Source organism: Centrocercus urophasianus, unplaced genomic scaffold, assembly GCF_019232065.1.
Source record: "Centrocercus urophasianus isolate 14NV4802_14NV808 unplaced genomic scaffold, USGS_Curo_1.0 seq_1319, whole genome shotgun sequence".
In the NCBI taxonomy this organism is placed as follows: domain Eukaryota; kingdom Metazoa; phylum Chordata; class Aves; order Galliformes; family Phasianidae; genus Centrocercus; species Centrocercus urophasianus.
Window position 1 is genome coordinate 21,522 of NW_024884497.1, and position 23,160 is coordinate 44,681.

Sequence of the window (23,160 nt, forward strand, 5' to 3'; positions counted from 1 at the left end):
AGGCCTGATAGGGGTGGGTCGGGATGGCAGGGGCAGGTCGTGATAGTCGGGACGGGTCGTTAAGGGGGAGGTCATGATGTCCGGGGCGGGTTGCGGGCCGTGGCTGCGTCCAGTGAGCCCGCAGCTTGGATCCTCTCGGTCTCCTCGTGGCCTCGGCCGCAGAAGTGGCGTTTCCAGTCCCTGTGACCACCAGTGCTGATGTCCATAATCCCTGCTTCCAACAATAATATTTCGACTTACCTGTGCGTGTGCGTGCTGGTGAAGACACCTAATGGTTGTTATTAAGCAGAAGTAAGTTTTTTCATTTGATTGTTAAAAGTTATGTGTGACTTTGTAAAATAATGAGTTGGCAGGCCTGTTGCAGAGGAAATGTCCAAAATACTTGCATGGTGCTGACAACCTGTAATTTTCAACATCTTAAAGAACAAAAAGCAAAAAGTAATTTGTTGTTAATTAGTTATGCTGTATGTATTCAATCAGTGCTCTGCTATTCCAACCACATGGGGTTGCAATGATCCCCAGCAGGGAAGCAGTGATCACTGAAGGAACACGTGGCTCTTTGCTCAGCCAAGCTCGCTAAAGCTGGGTTTACAAGGATGTCACATCAACGTGACAGGCCCTGTATGGCCCAGGGAGGTGCTTTGCTTCGATGTGGAGCTGGGTGGGATCCCCTGGGATGTAGCTGGGCTCCTCCTGGGACTCGCAGAAGGAGAACTGTTTGCTCCAAGGAGATGATTGATTTGATTGCCCTGGGGAAAAGCTCCAGGAATGTACTTGTGTGCCCTCGAGAGATGGTTGTGTGGTTAACAAATGTGCTTGGGTTCCACAAAGAGATGTGTGGATGTCAGGAACACGCTTGGTTACCTCAAAAATATCCTTGAGGAGATGCATTTTGTTTTCTTTGTGCAAAGAAACCCACGTCTGTGTGCAGCCAGTTCTGCAAGCAGAATTGGTGGGAACTGATGTGGAAACATTCAGCAATGGCTTTGTCGTGGGAAAAGCTGAGATTTTAACTTGAGTAGTGGAAGTCCCATGTGACTGATAAGAGAAATGGCAGGTTAGGAGGGCTGGGATGAAGGTTGCCCATACAGTATCTGACAAAAATCCTCTCCCACCTATTCAGACTTGAAATGCAACAGTCTGAATCCATATCAATGGGAGATTGTTGATACTGCTTATTCCTGAAGCAGAAAAACAAAGAATGCTGGAGAAAGAAGAAAATGTCTTGTTATTTCATGTTGAAATCATTCATTTACACCAAACTCCTGGAATCTCTCTAGTAGACCACACGGGGAGAACTCATTGCTGTCTATAACTACTTGAAGGGAGATTGTAGTGAGGTGGGGGTTGGCCTATTCTCTTGTGTGGACTAGAGGGAATGGCTTCAAGCTGCAGCAGGCTGGATTTAGGCTGGATGTTAGGAAATACTGCTTTTCTGAAAGAGTGGTCAGGCACTGGAATGGGCCGCACGGGGGGGTGGTGGAGTCACCGACACTGCAGCTGTTCAAGGAACAGTTGGATTTTGTGTTGAGGGATATGATTTAGTGAGAACTATTGGTGATGGGTGGATGGTTGGACTGTTTGATCTTATAGGTCTTTTGCAACCTTGGTGTTTCTGTGATTTCTGTGACAAGAACAGAAGAGTTAATAATGTAGAAGATGCAGAGGCTTGTAAAGGCGCAGTGTGTTTCCATGAGCCCTCTGGTGCCAAGTTTCCGAACTGCAGCTCCTAAAGACCTGAACGGAACAAGTCTCCAAGTATTAAAGTCAGTCACAAGCTTCCAGGTTCTGGGGGTCTTAGTGTTTCTCTGGCGGCTGTCACTGATGATGAAGCCATGAAGGGAAGCGTTGGTCCAGGTATCTTTCCCTGGGGCTGAAAGAAAGTGGAAAGTAGTAAACACTGCTTACAGGTAGCACAGGTTGGTGCAGGTGACTGATGATGCCACCTGAGCCCTTGACGTATTTCACTGAACAGGACAGCCAATTTCAGACTCCAAACCCAGATATCCTGGATCCATCCCTGCTTCTTTTTTAACTCTATCCCAGAACTGAATTCCACATCCTCCTTCCTCTGCTTTCTCAAAGTACTCAAGTGCAACAAGACTCCACCATGCTTTTTCACACTGCCTTTAGCACACTCCCTGCTTTTCACACATGTTGCTTGATCTGGAAGATCAGCACCACATAGCCATTCACTCCCCTCTCCTAGTGAGAAAGGGGAGAGAACTGGGGAAAAAAAGTAGGACTTCTTGTAGGTTGAGATAAAATTATTTACTAAGAAAGAAGGGAGAAATAATAGCAGTGATGATGTTGTGCATGTATGCAATATCTACAAAACAAGTGGTGCGCAATGCGATTGCTCACCATCCACCCTTTTCCTGAGCAGTGGCTGCCCCCCAGCCGACTATCCATTTTAAAGCTTTCTCAGGTGACATCATATGGTAAGGAATATCCCTGGGTCAGCTGTCCTAGCACAGTCCACTCTCAGATCCTTACTGGCAGGACAGTATGAGAAGCTGAAATGTCCGTGGTTCGCCTCCAGTGCTGCATCCAGGTGTGCAGTGCTCAATGCAGGAGAGACATGGAGCTGTTGGAGCATCCACAGGGGGAGCACAAAAATGCTGCATGGGGTGGAACAGCTTCCTGCAAGCACAGGCTGAGAGCTGAGGCAGTTTGGCATGGAGAAGGCAGGCTCTGAGGTGACAAGAGAGTGGCCTTCAGTATCGAAAGGAGCTGTAAAAAAGAAGGGAACAAACTCCTTTGCAGTGTCTGTTGTGGTTGGACGAGAAGAAGAGGTTTCAGACTAAAAGAGGGGAGATTTAGATGTCAGATAAGGAAAAAGTACCCTTACAGTACCCTTACAATAAGGGTAGTGAAGCACTGGCACTGGCTGCCAAGAGAGGTGGTGGTTGCCCTGTTCTGGTAACACTGGAAGTCAGGCTGGACGGGGTTCTGCACACCTGATTGAGCTATAGGCATTCCTGTTCACTTCAGGGAAATTGGATTACATGACCCTAAAATGTCCCTTTCAACTCTAGGGATTCTATGATTGTCTGTTCAGCACTGCTCAGCAACAAAGAAAACATGGGTGTGTTGTCAACATTGTTTTTCTACCAAAGCCAGACACTATGAAGAAACTCTCCCATCTGAAAACAGTGCAATATCTGCTCCTTATTCCATATCATTTACAGCAAGTCCCACACTTACATCCTGATTGGTTACCATCACCTTTTCTGCCTTTTGATATATATACACACATATCACTCCTGCAAGTGTGTGGGCTATCCCTCTAAATCACAAGTGCCAAACCTGTTGTGCCTGGCCACACTGAGTGAAAAGGAATTGTCTTGAGCTGCATGTAAAATGTATAATGGAGTTTATGCATATATTCACAATATATATAGTATGACATAATTACTGTATATTTCTTCTGCAGTGAATATGCTAACTTATCAAATTATTTTATGAAATAGCACAAGCCCAAAATTAATAATTAAATAAGAAAACTTACGTATCTGCTTAATAACAAAAAATGTCTTTACAGGCAGACACGTGTGTAGATAAACTGAAATATTATCATTGTCAATCACCAGGTTCTACTCACAAATGGCAAACACGTGTGTCAGTGTAACATATGCATGTTAAGATCCGACTGAGTGAGTATGGTAGGCATGACAGGCAGTCAGCCCTGCCCTGCTCCCTCCCCTCGACAGCATTCCATAGTCTCCTGTGCAGGCAGTGCTTGAGCTATGTGCAGTCAACTCATAAAAATATTGCTAAAAGTCTCCTAGTAATGCTAAAAGTTTGCAGTCTTGTGGGGATGTGTTACTGACTGCCCAGGGCTGAATGTGGCCCACAGGTTGGACACACCTGCTCTAAATTGTCCATAGAGTTCCTTTAGTCCATGACTTTGAGCTCCATCTGTCATAACAGACCCTCAGGGCTGAAGGAATGATGCATGCTGTTGGATTGCTGCATGCCATCCAGTGCCCAGGTAGCCAAGAGGGCCAACGGCATCCTGGCCTGCATTAGAAATTAGAAATAGCAGGAGCAGGGAGGCAATCATCCCCCTCTACTCAGCTCTGGTGAGGCCGCACCTCGAATGCTGTGTTCAGTTTTGGGCCCGTCACTACATGAAAGACACATGAGAGGCACTGGGACATGTCTAGAGAAGGACAACGAAACTGGTGAGGGGTCTGGAGCACAAACCTTACGAGGAGCGGCTGAGGGAGCTGGGATTGTTCAGTGTGGAGAAGAGGAGGCTCAGGAGAGACCTCCCTGCACTCTACAACCTCCTGAAGAGAGGCTGTGGTGAGGAGGGGTTTGGTCTCTTCTCCCAGGCAACAAACAGGACCAGGGAAATGACCACAAGTTGTACCACAGGAGATTTAGATTGGACGTAAGGAAGACCTATTTCTCTCAGAGAGTGGTCAAGCACTGGAATGGCTGCCCAGGGAGGTGGTGGAGTCTCCATCACTGGCAGTGTTCAAGAAGAGTCTGGATGAGGAGCTGCGAGATCTGGGTTAGTGCCTGTGGTCAGGATGGTAATGGGAGGACAGTTGGACTGGATGATCTTGCAGGTTGTTTCCAACCTTGTGATTCTATGATTCTGTGATTGTATGATTGTATGATTCTATGATTCTATGCTGAAGCCCATTCTTGTTCCACCAGAATTCATTCTTCATTAATGTAGATGATTCTTGAAGCAATAGCATTGATAAGGCATATAGCAAACCTAGTAGTGATGACATGCAGTATTAGGTAGCAATTAACACAATACAACTGAAATCATTGGTTATGCTCATTCATCCTCAAATCGCCTTTGAAATGAGAGATACACAGCAGACTTCCATATCCTTCTACATGACCCATCAGGTGCGCTCAGGTCCTTGAGCAAAATCAATCCCATGGATAGGCTAGCCTTTGTTCAAGGCAGGAAGAACCAGAACTATCTTGTCCAGCATGTTATTCATGTGCATTACAGGTACTTTATTTCCTTTTACAGGACACAGGAGTTTTGATTGGGCAGGGCCAGCTTGAATGGCAGATTCCCCAGTGTTTTCTAACCAGGTGGCTTTTACTAAATGTGTGTCCGAGTGTTTAAATGTGCCAGCACCCGTTGCTCTCAGAACAGTCTTGAACAGTCCATTGTATTATATGATGTGGGATAGGCTGTGTGATATACCTGTGCATACTACTTGGCCCAGGTGTTTGTGGGGTTGTTTTGGAAAGTCCTGTTGTCTGACTCAATTATTTATGGGTACCATGTTACCACAAGACTTGCTTTTCAAGGCCCAGGATATGTTTCTAGCCATCCAGTGGTTGCTTCCACCACTGCAAGCACAGAACACTTATGACACTTGCCATAGCAGGTCTGTGGGAGTCTGATATAACCCACCTGCCAGGCCTTCCCATATTGATATTTCAGCCACTGTCTGCCATGCCAAAGAGGCTTTATCTGTTTGGCTTGCTTGATTACAGTACATGTTTCATGTTCGTGGATACTGTACAGTAAGGTTCTCCCCTCAGTTCCTAGCCCATCTAACTGTTGCATCTTTTCCTTGGTGGCCTAGGGTGTCATAGGCTCAATGAGTTAAAAATAATTCACCCTTATGTTGCTAGTGCAGATCTACTTGAGTCATTTCAGTCCTACTGGCCTGATCCACCTGCTGCTTGTTTTGATTCTCTTCAGTTGCACGACTCTTAGGTATGCGAGCACCTACATGAGACCTTTACAACCAAGTTCTCCACTCAGACAACAGTGCCTTTCCACAGTGCAGGGGCCAGATGGGTTTGCCACTGTGCTGCCAGTTCTGCTTCCATTGCAGTAAACCACACCCATAGGAGATGGCCACTATCCAGGAGTCCGTGTAGAGGTAGAGCATGGCACATTCACCAGTATCCGAAGCCTGCTGGATGGCCTTCACTGCTGCAAACTGGCCCCACTCATCTTCTCCTTCAGCAGTTTCTGTGATTTGTCACGTTGACTCTCCATATAGCAGCCTTCCACCTCTGATGCTTTCCCACAATGTGACAGGTTGCATCAGTGAACAAAGTATGCTGCTTCTTACTCTCTGCTAGTACAGTGGAGTGGAACAGTGGAGCCTAAAAATTCCTAAAAACTGGATTTCCTGTGTAGGTCCCTTGACCGTTGTTTTTGACAAAACAAGATCTCATTAGGATTTGGATTATTTTCTTCCCTTTCTCAAAAATTTCCTCTGCTGTGTTGCTTGACATGGTGATGCCACCAATGACTGTGGGTGTTCAGAAGCTTCTTCCTTTTTCAGAGCAGTCTGGATCAGCCCATGACAAATGGTAGGGCTGTGTTTCCACCTCTGGGGCTGTCAATTCCAGGCATACTAGATGTCCCTCCAAATGGAAGCAAAATGTGGCCTCCACTCTGTTTCTCAATCCAGAGGGATTGAGAAAAAAGTATTGGTGATGTCAGTTGTGGCATACAACTCGGCTGCCTTTGACTCCAATTTGCATTGAAGTTCTAGCATGTCTGGCACAGCAGCCCTTAGCAGTAGTGTGACTTCATTCAGGCCATGATAGTCCGCTGTTAGCCTCCACTCTACACTGGACTTTTGTACTGGACATATGGGGCTGTTGGTGAGTGAAAGGGACTTTCATCTTGGTTCTTCAGTTGACAAATCAACTGATGAATGGGAATCAGAGAGTCCCAATGGGTGCAGTATTGTCACTAGTGCACTGTTACAGCAGTGATCTGCACCTACTGTTCTACTCTTAGCAACCCCACAACAGAAGAGTCCTCTGAGAGACCAGGTAGGGTAGACAACTGCTTAATTTCCTCCATCTCCAAGGCAGCCATACCAAAAGCCTACCGATACTCTTTTGGGTCCTTGAAGTACCCTCTCCTGAGATGCATGGAGACTATGAGCCAGTCACTCATAATGGAGTCCTTTTGCCATTCATTCATAAACCAGTGTTACACAGTACATAAAATTATTATCGATCCAGTCCCCAGAGGTGATAAGCAGCAGCACAATTGAATATATATAGAGTAAGTCAGGTGCTACATAGCACACCTCTGAAAACAGGCACATCAACTCTGAGAGCAGAAAAATCAAGACCATGACGAGCAATTATGAAACTTAACTTAATGCTTATAATAATTTTGTTTTGACACACTCTGGTCAGATCTCTGTTGTCTTAACCTTTCGGGCCCCACAGTGGATGCCAAAAGGATGGTGTGGTTTGACAGGCCGGCAGCCTGCTCCTGTGCTTTGAAGACTTACTCCTTGAACAGTGACCAGCATTCTGGGCCCCTTTATCCTTCAGGACTGAATCCCAAGGAATTCACCTTACCATGTTCCTGGACAGTTCAAAGTCTGCCCTCTGGAAGTCCAAGGCAGCAGCTTTGCTGCCTCTTCCCTGATTTCACCAACAACTCTACCATTTTGTGGTCACTCTGTCCAAGACAGCTCCTGATCCCCACATCTTCCACCAGACCCTCTTTGTGAACAGGAGTTCTAGAGGGGCACCTCCCCTGGTATGTTCTCTTACCAGCTGCATCAGGAAGTTGCCTTCCGAACACTCTGGAAAGCTGCTAGATTTCTGCTTCTGCGCAGCATTGTATTTTTAGCACATATTAGGGAAGTTGAAGTTCCCTGTGAGAATATGGGCTGGTGATCACGAACTTCTGCCAGCTGCTTGTAGAACACCTCATCTGTCCCTCCACCCTGGTCAGGCTGTCTATTAGAGACGCCCACCAAGATGCCCGTCTTGCTGGCCCTCCCCCTGATCCCTACCCATGGAGATTCAGCCTTATCATTCCCAAGCTCAACAGCATTGAAATACTCTCCATATGCATATATATGCACGATATCCCCTTTTGCATCGGGTGCCTAAAGAATGCCTGCTTTCTAACTAAGTCTTAAGAGTTTCATGATGGATCAGTTTATAATAACATGCAGAGTAATGTAGTAGATTGCTGTGGTTTAACCCAGCAGTAGCTGAACACCATGCAGCCATTGATCCCCAACCTCCTCCCAGTCAGATGGGGAGAGAATTGAAAAAAGAACTTCTGGGTTGAGATAAAAGCTATTTAATAAGACAGGAAACAAAGAGAGAAATAACAATTATATAAATTTATAATTGTCATATCATACGTACACAAATTAAGTGATACACAACACAATTGCTCACCATGCACTGACAAATGCCTATCCTTTCACCAAGCAGTGGCTGCCCCTCAGCCAATTTCCCTCCATGTTATAGTTTTATCACATGATATAGGTTTCTCATATGGTACAGAATATCCCTTTGGGCAGTTTAAGTCAGCTATCCTGGTACTGTCCCCTTGCAGCTCCTTGTGTGCCCTCTCAGCCCCCTCACTGGCAGGGCAGTACAAGAAAATGAAATGCACTGCTCTGCAATAGCTGCACAACAATGCTGTGTTATCAAAATTGTTTTTCTCCTAAAGCCAAACCATGGCATTATTCCAGACACTCTGAAGCAAATCAAATCAACTCCATCCCATCTGAAACATGGCCAATAACCACACCTTATTCTGTCTTCGAAGCATGTTCAGGTCCCACAGTTTCCCATACATCCCAATTACCATCACTCCTCTTTACAGCAGGTATCGTTCTGTAGTTTACAGGTTGTCCCTGCAAATGGATGTTATAGAGAGTGATGAAGTCTTCCCTCAGCCTCCTTTCCTCTAGATTAAAGTCACAATTCCCTTGTATGCCTGTGCCTTATTTTCTAGTCCCTTCATCAGCCTTGTTGCTCTTCTCTGCACATGTTCAAGCAAGTCAGTAACCTTTTTGTAGCAAAGGGCCCCAAACTAAACAAGATATTCACTGCACAGCCTCACAAGTGCTACACTTGTGAGGGGACAATTGCTTCTCTGGAAATGCAGGCGGGAAGAAGAGGGAAATGGGATTTCTGTAAAAATAAAATAATTAGTTTGTACACTTGAGAATGATCAAAAGGGGGAAATTTACAATTGCTGTGTTTTTTTTTTTTTTTTTTTTTTTTTTTTTCAGTGCCCTGTGTTCTCCAAGAGAAGGGCAGGCAAGACTAAGTTGCAGTTACGTAACCTAAAAAGACACTTGAATTTGCAAACCTGAGATCGAAGCAAAGGGAACAGAAGTGCTGACCCACTTGGAAAAGGAGAAACAGTCCTCTGTCACTATTTGTACCTCCGATGGTGGCTCATTTCCGGTCTGACAGCACGGTTACTGAAAAGACATCTTGATTTTCTTCCAAAGATATATTAAATCTGTGTTGTTGGCAAACCTTTTTTCTGTTCTGAAAGTTTAAGAAGGTCATGTCATGAATACAGATGTATAACTTAGCTGAGGACTGAGAACATTCTAAAAGAAATCTTTTCTTGAAACTTGAAACATCCCTGAAGCTGCTGCTCTTTTCTGATATGCTTCAAAAAACAGTCCAGGACAAAATCTTTATGCATGGCTTTCTGTTTTCCAACTGAAAGCCTTTTTCAAAATTTCTTTCACCTCCTTGTTTCTGAACGTGTAGATGAAGGGATTTAGCAGAGGAGTTATAACAGTGTTTAAAATGGTGATTATTTTGGTCAGTTCCAAGGAAGCTTTGATGGAAGGCTTGACGTGGAGAAAGATAGTGGATCCATACCAAACAGTTATTACCATGAGGTGGGAAGAACAAGTGGAGAACGCTCTTCTGCGGCATTGTGCAGATGAGATCTTCAGTACAGTATATATGATATAAGTATATGAGACCAAGGTAATGACACAGGAGCCAAGGATGACAATGGCAAACATGATGAAGCACACCATCTCCACAAGGGAGGTATCTGTACAGGAAAGGATAATCCAGGGAGAGATGTCACAGAAAAAGTGGTTGATGACATTAGAGCCACAGAAAGACAACCTGGAAATCAAAAATGTGGGCACTGAAATGGTCAGGAAACCACCTATCCAAGAAACCGCTGCCAGCCATGTGGACAGAGTGCTGTTCATGATGGTGGTGTAGCTTAGGGGGTAGCATATGGCCAAGTAGCGGTCGTATGCCATGACAGTGAGGAGGAAATATTCTGTGCAACCGAAAGAAAAGACGAAGTACATCTGAAGGAGGCAACCTGTGAAGGAAATGGATTGACTCTGTGACCCCAAATTAACCAATGTCTTTGGGACACAGGCAGTGGTGAAGCAGATCTCCAGGAAGGCAAAATTACAAAGAAAATAATACATAGGGCTGTGGAGATGACGGTGTGTCGTCACCAGAATGATAATGGAGATATTGCTCATTACTGTCAGGACATATGCAAAGAGGAGGAAGAGAAACATCGTTAGCTGCAAATATGGAGAGCCAGGAAATCCAACCAGGATGAACTCCTTCACATGAGTGCAACTTCTGTTCCACATCCAGTCCTAACAAGCAAATAACGGACTCACTGAAGATGGATGCACCGGTGCACCCCTTCCAAACCGCCAGAGAAATGTTATACCCAACTTCACCATGGATTTGAGTGCAGTGAGAAATCAGTCACTTGGATCTGGATTCATTCTACTAAACCTTAGCCATGTTGCTAAAGAGACAGACCTAGGAACAGGGACAATTCTGTGCACTTGCCAGGCAGTTAGCCTCTCTGAAGTGTAATTCAACTTACCTCTTCTCAGTAGGGTAATCGGGATGGGATGAAGAGCCTTGTGGAGAAGACAGTATTTCTCTTCTTTGGCCATAAGGGGGAACTGAGAGAATTAGCTTAAACCTGGACCACAAAGGTTGCAGTGTATCCTATCTTCTTCTCAGCATTTTGGTATGATTTGAGAGAATGGAGTCGTCTTCATCTGAACTAGTTATAGCCAAAGGAGACAGACGGGCACTTAGAGGTGCAGTTTATATCAAAGCAAAATGTTTTTATGCTATTTTAATAAATCACATCCTAATCTGTATATCTTCCCACTGACAATGAGGAAACACTAGCAGCTGTTTCCAAAGGAGGTAGTTGAAATGTAGATTAGGTCAGCTCCTGATGCCTGTAACAGCCAGACAGAATATGAGCAAATTCAAGATCTGCTCTCTAACAGAACAGCAGAACAGGGTGCAGAAATGAACAGATGAACAAATGTGTATTTTTAAACAATTATTGTGCATAAAGCTTTCACTTTCAAAATTGATTTCATTTAAGATCATGAAGATAAACTCCAAGAAGACAGCAAGAAAAACAATAAGAAACATTAGTAAACATTAGTACACTTTTTTTTTTTTTGGTGAAAAATCAAAGTATCTCTTTCTGTCTGAGAAGAAAATGAATCCATCTAATCCTTCCTGACCTCTGAGGGGAATCTCATCATAGTGATGCACTTTTCAATGCAAGTTGTTAAAGCTTTGCCAAAGAAACATGGTGATTTCCATGACTGCTAAATTTCCCACAGAATCAATCCATTTCTACACCAGTTCTCTAACTCAGTACACACTACTTCTTTCATTCCTCTGCCTGGCTTTCTGACTGTAATTTTTGATGTATTTTTAATTAATTGACTATACTGGACTACACTGTCTTAGCAAAAACTGAAATTGTATTACGCCCTTCATTAAAGCTTCATCTAGGCAAAGTGCTGAGCAGACAAGGCACTGTTATTTCACTCTTTCCTCAAAACCCTTGGGCCCCTCTGTCTGCAGAGAGTTATATTCCAATTATGCTTTCCTAAAATCGGAGTGGAAGAGTATGTTCTGCTCTTGAGGATATAGGAAAATTTTCACCTACTCCCCTGGCAGCAGAAAAATTTTCTGAAAAGCATCTGTGTTTTTCCAGAGTCTTTAGGAAGACTGATTGATCCATAAGTCTTAGAAAAAAGAAAGCAAGAGAATTAAATTGGTTGCATTCACTTTACAGAAGCTCACATTTATACTGGGATTTTTAGAGGGGAAGTCTTCACACACCTCCTAAAGTTGACAAGGTTGCCAATCATTGCTTGTAAGAAATAATGTTGCAAAATAGAAATGAGAAGATTGCAAATATTAATGTAGGGCTTTTTAGGAAGATGGGATAATTTTGCTGGTCAGCGTAGGAGAGACATGGAGCTGTTGGAGCATGGCCAGAGAGGCCACTAAAATGCTCCAAGGGATGGAACACCTCTCTGCAAGGACAGGCTGAGAGAGCTGGGGTGTGCAGCCTGGACAAGAGAAGGCTCTGAGGAGACCTCAGAGCGGCCTTCAGTATCTAACAGGGCTGTAAGAAAGAAGACAGCTTTCACCAAGCCCATGGCCAACTTCCTCTGGGATATCAGGTCAATTTCCTATGCAAGTTATGCTGCCCGGATCTTTCTCACCACCACTGGAGCTCAATTTTCTTATCTCACTGTCATAGCCTATGACTGCTACGTTGCCATCTGCAAACCCTGCTCTATGGGACTCCTCTGGGCAGCAGTGCTTGTGCCAACGCAGCAGCAGCTGCCTGGGGCAGTGGGGTTATCTGTGCTGTGCTGCACACTGCCAGTACATTTTCAGTACCTCACTGCCAAAATAAGTAAGTCTGTGGAGCAGTTCTTCTGCGAAGTTACTGGCCACAATAAGGTGGCCATTATCCTTATATGATAACCAATGTACCTCACATTAGCAAAGCCCATCTTTTCTTCATAGTTTTTGTAGTTTCATTGTTGTAATTGTGATAATACATGTGCAAAATACATGCTGTAATATCTTTCACTTCCTCTTTAACGTCTACCTTTATTTTTCTCACCCTAAGTCCTTGTGCACTGATGGAGTCAGATTCCCTAAACACATAAATCAAGTAAGGATAATATTATTTTCCTTTGTTCCAACCTCTTCCTTTCTCCTCTGCAGGCAGGAGCAGGCGATGAGGCCTTCTGGGACACAAGGGAACACTGCTGTTTCATAGTCAGCTCACCGCCCGCCAGGATGCCTCCGTCATTCCCTGCAAAGCTCCCCTCCAGCAGGTCAGCCCCTAACCTGTACTAATGCATGCAGTTATTCCTCTCCACATACAGGACCTTGTGTTTCCCCTTGTTGAACTTCATGATGCTCTTTTCTGCCCATCCATCCAGCCTGTTGAGGTCTCTCTGAATGGCACACAGTCCTGTGGTATATCTTCCACTCCACCCACTCTGGTATCATCAGCAAACTTGCTGAGGGTACACTCTGTTCCTTCATCCAGGTCACTGAGGATTAAGTTGAACAAGATCGGACTCAGTACAGACCTGTGGAGGATGCCACAAGCCACAGGCCTCTAGCCAGACTCTGCAGCTGCTTACAGCTGTGAGCCCCGTCATTCAGCCAACTCTCAATCGACCTCACTGTCTACTCATCTAATCCACATCTTCCAAGATTGTCTACATAGATGTTATGGGGAAGAGTGTCAAAAACCTGGTCAAAGTCCAGGTAGACAACATCCATCCCATCTACCCAGCTAGTCATCCTGTCAAAGAAAGCTATCGGATTGGTTAAGCATGATTTCCCCTTGTTGAAAAAGTGTTGACTGTTCCTGATCACTATTTTGCCCTCCACTTGCTTTCTTCTTCCTCCTGATATATCAATTTTTTTGTCCATTACACCCCTTGACAGATTAAATACCAAACAGGCCTTAGCTTTTCTGCATATTCTGAGAACGCTCCTGTATTCTTTCCAAGTGGCCTGTCCCTTTTTCCACATTCTGTACACTTCTTTCTTTTGTTTGAGTTTTCTCATCATCTCCTTGCTCATCCAAGCAGTTCTCCTGCCTCCTTTGCTAGAATTCTTACTAGTGTGAATGCACTGACTCTGAGCCTGAAAGATGAGATGCTTGAATACTGACCTCCTCTCTTTAACTCCTCTTCCTTCTAGTGCCCCATCCCATGAGATTTCTCCAAGCAGGATCCTGAAGAAGCCAAAGCTGCAATTCTGTTTGTTGCTTTGCATCCTCCCTGAAAGAACCTGAACTCTACCATCTCATAGTTGCTGCTGCCAAGGCTACCCGCAAATTTTACATTTCCAACCAGTCCTTCATATTTGTTAGTGCAAGGCCCAGATACACGTCTCCTTCTTGGCTTTTCCATCACCTGTGTCAAAAATTACCATCGGTTCTCTGCACAGACCCACAAACCTCTTGGACTGTTTCTGCCTGGCTATGAAATCTCTCTATCAGATATCAGGTTAGCTGAAGTCCCCATGCATGAAGTTCTGCAGGGGTTGTGATTGTGAGGATGCTTCCAGCTGACTGCAGAATGCCTCATCAACTTCTCATCTCAGTCAGGTGGCCTGTAGTAAAAACTCACAACGTATCACCTGTTGGTCTGCCCATTAATTCTTACCCATCACCACTTCTGTTGCCTTTCCTGCCCCTCCCTGTCCACTTCCTTGGCTCCATGTTTCTGTTGGACCACAACATCTACGGTCAAATGTATTTCTTTGCTATCATCTCCCCTCCACTTGCCCTGTGTGATGACACAGTCGGGGGGAACATGTTACATTTAGGCCTGGCAGCGTTCATGCTTAATGACTGTGACAAAGTGGCTGCTGAGGTTGGATTCTATGGTACAGAGGAGACCTTATGAAGAAAAGTTGATGTTAAACAACAGTTTAAAAGCAGTGGTCTCCATATTGGTGCCCATGAAGAGGGTCTATTCCCCTGTTACAAAAAAGACCCACTGATATCAAGATGCACTTATTTTTTTCAAGCTGTTGCTGACAGAGGTCAAGTCAGTCTGCACTCACTCCCATGGGCTCTTCTGTACACTGATGCTGGCTTGGTGCTCTTCCTTGCTCTTTCTCTAGCATAACTGGCATTGGTCATGGCACAAGATCACACTGGAGATCTGCCTTCTTCGTCACATTAGGCTCTAAGACAGTGCCTTTCACTTTGCTTCAGTTGTTTGCTTCAAGATAAAATGGATTAGTTCTCTTTCACTAATATGAGGCACAATCCAATGCTTGTTGCCTTCTGTCTCTACGGCACAATAAATTTTTATAGTTTTCCTTACTCTGAAGATAGACCTGAAGGGTTTTTTCACATGGCTTCCTTTAATTTTCCCAGCTAGAAGGGAACATGTTCCACACTGGGAGCATGGGAGGAAGCTGAAAGGTTCTGCCTCAGCCACTTGAAGTGATCTGCTCTGAATCTTTCAGCCTTTGTTTGCCACAGATGACCTAAGATGGTTCAGAGACATTTTGGTGTCATTTGGTAAGAATAAAGCCAAGTTTCTGAGGTTCCCACTGGCCATTTCAACTGTGGGTCAATCCTAAGAGCCCACCAACTTGTCTCTGGGAAGGTTTTGTGTGCTGGATTGGGCAGTTGTAATAATTAATAATAATTAATAATAATTAATAATAATAAATAATAAATAATAAATAATAAATAATAATAAATAATGCCATCCTCTCAATATAATGTAACACTGCTTGACTTCTGTCTTGAAGAAATATGAGTTTTCAGAGTGCGTAATCACTGTAGAAGAATTATTGATCCTTCCCTTTACTTGCATTGCCACTGCTCAGTCATGGTGTGCATTTAGTCTTCTTAATCTTCCAGGTGCTTTCGTCTACCCTGATTATGCTGGAAAGCCACATTTCCAGAATCCTGCCTGGACATATGCACTTCCCATTGTTCTCCAGATATTTTATTATCTTACTCTTTGATCACTCAGATCCTTCTCACCTGCCCAGTTGCTGCTTTGAGTTTCAAAGCATTCAAGTTTGCTAGTCTTTCAGTAGTCTGTCTGTGTCCTTAGCCAGCTTCACAACGTGTTTATTTTTATTATTTTCCATCTCTCTGTACAAAACACTTCTTGTAGAGCTATCTGTAGGGGAAGATGAGCCTCTCTGGAGAAATACAGCTGAGGAGTGGACTGCTTTTCCTGCCTATCTAGTTCTTCACAGAATGCTACTTGGGTCAATATCAAGTGGAGGATGGTGCTTGAAAAGCACAAAATACTGACAAAGTTTCCAGTCTTCTATCAAGTTATGGAAGAGATGTGACTCATTATTGCTTCTGCACTGCAATGAGCCCCATGGTGTGTTTGGTACTAAGTCTACTAAGTTGAGGTATAAGAATGATGTAACTCGTTGAGAAGGTAAACTCAGAAGGAAAAGTTGAAGAGACTTGCAGTGTTAATGGGCCCCATTGAGGGCCATTACTTACAAAACTCCCCATGGACTTTATAGAGCAGATAATTGAAGACAGGCAAAGAACTGTGCTGGGAAAACTATCAGAAGGGCCAAGGTCTGATCTCAGACACTGGGAGAAGAGATCTGCCATTCATGCATTACTGAGGGCCCTTCCAGGGCAGCATGTGGGATGTACGGAGTGTTTTCAAGTGAAGGACGATGGTATGACACCTCTCAGCCTATGCAAGGAAGCAACAGGTCCTCCGTGCCAGGAGTATAATGCATCTCCTCATTAGCTATGGCTAAGGGATCAAAGATTTAAGTGCAGTTGAGGCCTTCCATCCTTGCCAGCGCCTTCTACCTGCTGTGCTGCAGGTTTTCCTGTGCTTCTTGACACCTACCTGAAGGCCCTAGACACCCAACTCCATTGCCCATCTTGCTCTCACCCTGGCATTTCCCTACAGTCATGCATGTGTCTCCACCTTCTTCAGCTGTTCCTTGAAGTACAAAGCTGTGAGCTGATCACAAACTATATCTAGGTGACCTCTGGTACCACAGTACTGTCCCCTTTTGTGACATTTCTTCCTTCTTGTGTACCTAGGCTGTACTTTTTTGGGCATTTTTTCCCCATTCATGCTTTTGCCATTAACGAGAACTCTGTTATCTTGAAAACCACTATTCAACAGGCATCCCATCCCATCAGCTTTCTCGTGGCCTGTTTCAGCTGAACAGAAGCAACCTCAGCACAATCATCCAAGGGGAATACAATGGGAAATCAATGGACCAGTGAAGGGGAAATCTATAGGAATTAAAGGGAACATCTAGGGGAAGGCAAAAGACAACCTAGGGGAAGAAAAGAGACACACTGGGTAGTGCATGGGTAAACCTAGGAGAAGACAAGAGGCAGTGCAGGGGAAGGCAAGGGGAAAGCAAGGGGAAACCTAGGAAAAGGAAAGTGATCACCGACTGGAAAGCAAGGGGAAGACAAAGGCAAGCTACTGCAAGGCAAGGTGCAACTTACGAGAAGGGAAATGGGAAACATAGTGGAAAATAAAGGGAAACCTAAGGAAAGGCAAAGGGAACACAGTGGGAAGGTAATAGACAGTCAATGGGAAACCTAAAGGACTTCAGGGGGAAACCTAGTGGAAGGCAAGAAGAAACCTAGGAGAACACAAATGGCAACACAGTGAAGGAAAAGGGAAACATCAGGGAAGAGCAGGGGCAACCTAAGCGAATCACAGAATTGCAGGGGCTTGAAGGGACCTCAAGTGTCCAACCCCCCAATAAATAGGTCACACAGGTAGGCGTCCAGACAGTTATTGAATAGCTCCATAAAAAGAGACTCCACAACCTCTCTGAGCAACCTCTTCCAGTGCTCCATCACTCTTACTGTAAAGAAGTCCTTCTGCATCTTTGTCTAGAACGTCATATATTCAAATTTTTGGCCGTTGTTCCTTCTCCTATCACTATACATCATTGAGAAGAGCCTAGCCTCATCCATTTGCCTCCCACCTCCCTTTAGATATTTAAAAACATTAATCAGATGCCTCCTTAGTCTTCCTTTCCCCAGGCTGAATAAACTCAGGTTACTCAGCCATTCTTCACAAAGGAGATTCCCCAAGCCCTTTATCATCTCTGTGGCCCTCTGCTGGACTCCTTATAGGAGATCCCTGTCTGGTTTGAAATGGGGAGCCCAGAACTGGACACAGTATTCTAAATGTGGCCTCACTATGGCAGAGTAGAGAGGAAGGATCATCTCCGTCGACCTGCTGGCCATGCTCTTTCTAGTGCATCCCAGGATCCCATTTGTCTTTTAGGTCACAAGGGCACACTGCTGGCTCATGACCAAGTTGTTGTTCAGCAGGACCCTCAGGGCCTTCGCTGCAGAGCTCCTCCCCAGGAGGTCATTCCCTAATCTGTTCTGTTGCATATGGTTATTCCTCCCCAGATGCAAGACTCTACACTTGCTCTTTTAAAATCTCATCAGGTTCCTCTTGCCCAACTCTCCAGCCTGTCCATGTCTTGTTGAATGGTAGCACAGCCTTCTGGTGTGTCAGGCCAGTCCCAATGCCCACAGTGTGCCCCCACAATCCCCATCCTCAACACTGGTCCCTCATTGCCCAAGTCACCAGTGTGCTCCAACCACACCCATTACCCTGAATGCCATTCCCTTCAACTCAGTGTATTAGATGAGTTGGACAAGCTGAGTCCTGTATGGGGAAACTGGCTGCCTGTGGCCTGGACAGGTATACCCTACTTTGGGTAAGAAACTGGCTGAGGGCCATGCCCAGAGTGTCGTGGTGAATGGAGTGAAGTCCAGCTAGCAACCTGTTTCAAGTGGTGTCCCCCAGGGCTCAGTACTGGGGCCCATCGTGTTCAATATCTTTATTGAAGACCTAGATGAGGGCACTGAGTGCACCCTCAGTAAATTTGCAGATGACACCAAGCTGGGAGGTGGTGTGGATCTGCCTGAGGGTAGGGAGGCCCTTCAGAGGGATTTAGACAGGCTGGACTGCTGGGCTGAGGTGAATGGGATGAGGTTCAACAAGGCCAAGTGTCAGGTCCTGCACTTTGGGCACAATAACCCCATGCAGCATTATAGGCTTGGGGACGAGTGGCTGGATGAGAGTGAAGACGAAAGGGAGCTGGGGGTGTTGGTTGATGCTCAGCTGAACATGAGCTGGCACTGTGCCCAGGTGGCCAAGAGGGCCAACGGCATCCTGGCCTGCATTAGAAATGGTGTGGCCAGCAGGAGCAGGGAGGCAATCATCCCCCTCTACTCAGCATTGGTGAGGCTGCACCTCAAATGCTGTGTTCGGTTTTGGGCCCCTCACTACAGGAAAGACATTGAGGCACTGGAATGTGTCCAGAGAAGGGCAACGAAACTGGTGAGGGGTCTGGAGCACAAACCTTATGAGGAGCGGCTGAGGGAGCTGGGATTGTTCATTGTGGAGAAGAGGAGGCTCAGGGGAGACCTCATTGCAATCTACAACTTCCTGAAGGGAGGCTGTGGTGATGAGGGGTTTGGCCTCTTCTCCCAGGCAATGAGCAGGACCTGAAGAAATGTCTGCAAGCTGTAGCAGAGGAGGTTTAGATTAGACATAAGGAAGAAGTTTTTCTCTCAGAGAGTGTCAACGGTTTACAGCTGGTTCAGCCCGGTTCTGTGAGCAGCGGGGTGGAGGGATCTGCGGATCCTTGCCTCCGGAAAAGGGAAAAAGGGGACCGCAAAATAATTGAAAACAGCAGCAGCGATCTGAGCTGGAACAAAGTAATTCACTAAATTCTCATCCTCTTGGCTTGTTTGATTGTGGCGCATGTGTCACAGTCATGATTTGTGCAATGGCATCCATAGTTAAGTCCACCCCTTGGTCTCTAGCCCATTTGTATGTTGCATCTCTTCCTTGATGGCCTGAGGTCTCATGGGCCCACCGAGCTAGAAGTAATTCACCCTTGTTCTGCCAGTCCAGGGCTATTCGAGCCACCTCAGTTTTGGCAGCTCGGTCTACCTGATGGTTATTTTGCTGTTCTTCAGTAGCCCGACTCTTGGGCACATGAGCACCTACGTGACGCACCTTTATAACCACATTTATTGTTCAGGCAGCAATGTCTTTCCACAGTTCAGCAGCCCAAATAGGTTTACCCCTTCTTTGCCAGTTATTTCGTTCCCACTGTTGTAACCACCCCCATAAGGCATTTGCTACCATCCATGAGTCAGTGTAAAGATAAAGTGTAAGGCATTAGCCACCTCTCCTGTTCAGCAACATCTAAGGCCAGTTGGACAGCCTTTACCTCTGTGAACTGACTTGATTCTCCTTTTCATTCGGTGGCCTCTGCAATTTGTTGTGTGGGGCTCCACACAGCAGAGTTCCAGTTCAGCACTGGCAGTCAAGGTGCCAGAAGAAGCTGTGTTTCAGTACCGATTACTTCAGGAGCAGCCCAAACCCCCTCATACATGGCTAAGATCTTCTTTTCAGTTGCAGTGTAGCCCTCTTCTGACCCCCTGTGCGCCCAACTCCAGAATCCCAGGGGTCAGCCTCGGGTCTCTCCTGAGGCTCTTTGCCACAAACTCCAAGTGGGACTGTTCTCTCCAGCAGCAGTGTAGAGGATGTTCTTCACATTCTGTTCCATCTGTACTGGCCCCAGGGCCACAGCACGGGCTATCTCTTGTTTAATCTTCAAAGGCTTGTTTAATCTTTTCAAAGGCTTGGAGAGGGGTGGAGGGGATGCTGCTTCTCTTAAGTGCCTGTATACTAATGGGATAGCATGGGAAATAAACAGGAAGAGCTGGAGTTCTGCGTGCGGTCGCGAGGTTATGATCTCATTGCAATCACGGAGACGTGGTGGGACAGCTGGCATGACTGAAATGTTGTCATGGAGGGCTGTGTGCTTCTTAGGAAAGATCGGCTGGCGAGGCGAGGTGGTGGAGTTGCTCTTTACGTGAGAGAGCAGCTAGAATGTATTGAACTCCACTTGGGGGAGAGTGATGTAGCAGTGGAGAGCTTGTGGGTGAGAATCAAGGGGAGTCTGGTAAGGGTGACACTGTTGTGGATGTGTACTACAGGCCCCTGATCAGGAGGAGGAGGTTGATGAGGCTTTCCATAAGCAACTGGATGTAGCGTCACGTTCCCAGGTGCTGGTGCTTATGGGAGACTTCAATTATCCAGATGTTTGCTGGACGACCAACATGGCCAGGCACGCGCAGTCCAGACGGTTCCTGCAGTGTGTTGAAGACAACTTTCTGATGCAGGTGGTGGAGGAACCGACGCGGGGAGGGGTGTTACTGGACCTTATTCTCACCAACAAGGAAGGACTTGTTAAGGAAGTAAAGGTTGGGGGCAGCTTGGGTTGTAGTGATCATGAGATGGTGGAGTTCAAGATCCTGAGTGGAAGAAGCAAAGCAAAAAGTAGGATTGCTACCCTAGACTTTAGGAGAGCCAACTTCGATCTCTTCTGGGACCTACTTGGAGCTATCCCGTGGGCTAGGGTGTTAGAAGGTAAGAGGGCCTCTGAGAGCTGGTCAGCATTTAAACCACTCTTCTTCCAAGCTCAGGATCAGTGCATCCCTGTGAGCAAGAAATTGGGAAAAAGAGGCAAGAGACCTGTGTGGATGAGCAAGGAGCTCATGCGCAAGCTCAAAGGAAAGAAGAAGGTCCATGAAATGTGGAAAAAGGGTCTGACCACTTGGGAAGAATATAGGAATGTAGTCACGGCCTGCAGAGATGCGACGAGAAAGGCTAAAGCCTGCCTGGAATTGAATCTGGCTAAAGTGATAAAGGATAATAAAAAAGGCTTCTTCAAGTATGCTAACAGCAAAAGGAAAACCAAAGAGAATGTGGGCCCCTTACTAAGTGAGGGAGCGGTTCTGGTAACGGGGGATGCTGAGAAGGCAGAGATACTGAGTGCCTTCTTCACTTCTGTTTTCAGTGAAAAGGCTCTCCCTCAGGTTTCCCACACCCTGGAGGATAGTGAGAGGGTCTGGGGAATGGGAGACTTCCCTTTAGTCAGGGAAGAGGTGGTCCATGAGCGCCTAGGCAGTACTAAGGTCCACAAGTCCATGGGACCTGAGGGGTGCATCCATGTGTGCTGAGGGAGCTGGCGGAGGTCATTGCCAAACCTTGTTCAACATCTTCATCAATGACCTTGACGAGGGGATAAGTGGCCACCCTCAGCAAGTTTGCTGATGACACAAAGTTGGGAGGATTGGCTGACATGCTTGAAGGCTGTGCTGCCATTCAGCAAGACCTGGACAAGCTGGAGAGCTGGGCAGTAAGAAACCGGATGAGGTTCAACAAAAGCAAGTATAGAGTCTTACACCTGGGGAGGAATAATTGCATGCATCAGTACAGGTTGGGAGATGAGCTGCTGGACAGGAGCTGTGCAGAGAGGGACCTGGGCGTCCTGGTGGACGACAGGTTGGCCATGAGCCAGCAGTGTGCCCTCGTGGCCAAAAAGGCCAATGGCATTCTGGGGTGCATTAAAAAGAGCATGTCCAGCAGGTCGAGGGAGGTGATCCTCCCCCTCTACTCTGCCCTGGTAAGACTTCATCTGGAGTACTGCGTCCAGTTCTGGGCTCCCCAGTACAAGAAAGACATGTACCTCTTGGAAAGAGTCCAGTGGAGGGCCACAAAAATGGTGAAGGGCCAGGAGCATCTCTGCTATGGAGAAAGGCTCAGTGAACTGGGCCTGTTCAGCCTCGAGAAAAGAAGACTGAGAGGGGACCTGATCCAGGTCTGTAAGTATCTGAGGTGTGGGGGGGCAGAATGGCGAGGACAGACTCTTTTCAATGGTAAATGGAGACAGGACAAGGGGAAACGGCCGGAAACTGCAGCACAGGAAGTTCTGCACCAATGTGCGAAGGAACTTCTTTACAGTGAGGGTGACGGAGCACTGGAACAGGCTACCCAGGGAGGTGGTGGAGTCTCCTTCTCTGGAGATGTTCAAGACCTGCCTGGATGCCGACCTGTGCAACCTGGTGTAGGGAACCTGCTTTGGCAGGTTGATGATCTCTGGAGGTCCCTTCCAACCCCTACAATTCTGTGATTCTGTGATTCTGTGAACTGGGTCTATTTAGCCTTGAGAAAAGACGACTGATAGGGGATCTAATCCAGGTTTATAAATATCTGAGATGTGGGGGCCATAGTGGTGAGGCCAGTCTCTTTTCAGTGGTACATGGAGACAGAAAAGGGGAAACAGACATAAGCTGCACCATAGGAAGTTTTGAATGAACGCGTAAGAACTTCTTTACGGTGAGATGACGGAGCGCTGGAACAGGCTGCCCAGGGGGGTTGTGGAGTCTCCTTCTCTGGAGATACTTAAGTCTTGCCTGGATGCCTACCTGTGCGACCTGGTTTATAGGGGGTTTGGTCTGCCAAAGCCCCTGCTTTGGCAGAGAGTTGGTCTCGATGATCTCTAGAGATCCCTTCCAACCCCTACAAATTTGTGATTCTGTGATTCCCAGCAACATCCAAGCACATACCATTACCATCCCAGAATATCCCAGCACCATTCCACACCATCCCAGCACATGCCATTTCCATCTCAGCACAACCCCAGCACCATTCCACACCATCCCAGCACATCACAGCACAATCCCAGCACAATCCC

General features: G+C 46.1%; 2 protein-coding genes across 2 annotated transcripts; one reads left to right on the forward strand and one right to left on the reverse strand.

Moving 5' to 3' along the window:
- The first annotated feature begins 35 nt into the window (after window positions 1–35).
- On the forward strand, window positions 36–21,643 carry LOC122157361. The gene is made up of 3 exons (XM_042812966.1): window positions 36–291; window positions 12,802–12,914; window positions 20,618–21,643. Exon 3 carries the CDS (start codon window positions 20,699–20,701, stop codon window positions 21,641–21,643), a length of 945 nt encoding a protein of 314 aa, XP_042668900.1. The 5' UTR covers window positions 36–291; window positions 12,802–12,914; window positions 20,618–20,698.
- On the reverse strand, window positions 8,134–17,182 carry LOC122157359 (olfactory receptor 6F1-like). The gene has a single exon (XM_042812963.1). It carries the CDS (start codon window positions 10,374–10,376, stop codon window positions 9,435–9,437), a length of 942 nt encoding a protein of 313 aa, XP_042668897.1. The 5' UTR covers window positions 10,377–17,182; the 3' UTR covers window positions 8,134–9,434.
- Window positions 21,644–23,160: the final 1,517 nt, after the last annotated feature.

Excerpts from the sequence above, each read along its gene's own strand:
- LOC122157359 (XM_042812963.1), bottom strand. The coding sequence starts at position 10,376 with ATGTGGAACAGAAGTTGCACTCATGTGAAGGAGTTCATCCTGGTTGGA.
- LOC122157361 (XM_042812966.1), top strand. The coding sequence starts at position 20,699 with ATGGGAGACTTCAATTATCCAGATGTTTGCTGGACGACCAACATGGCC.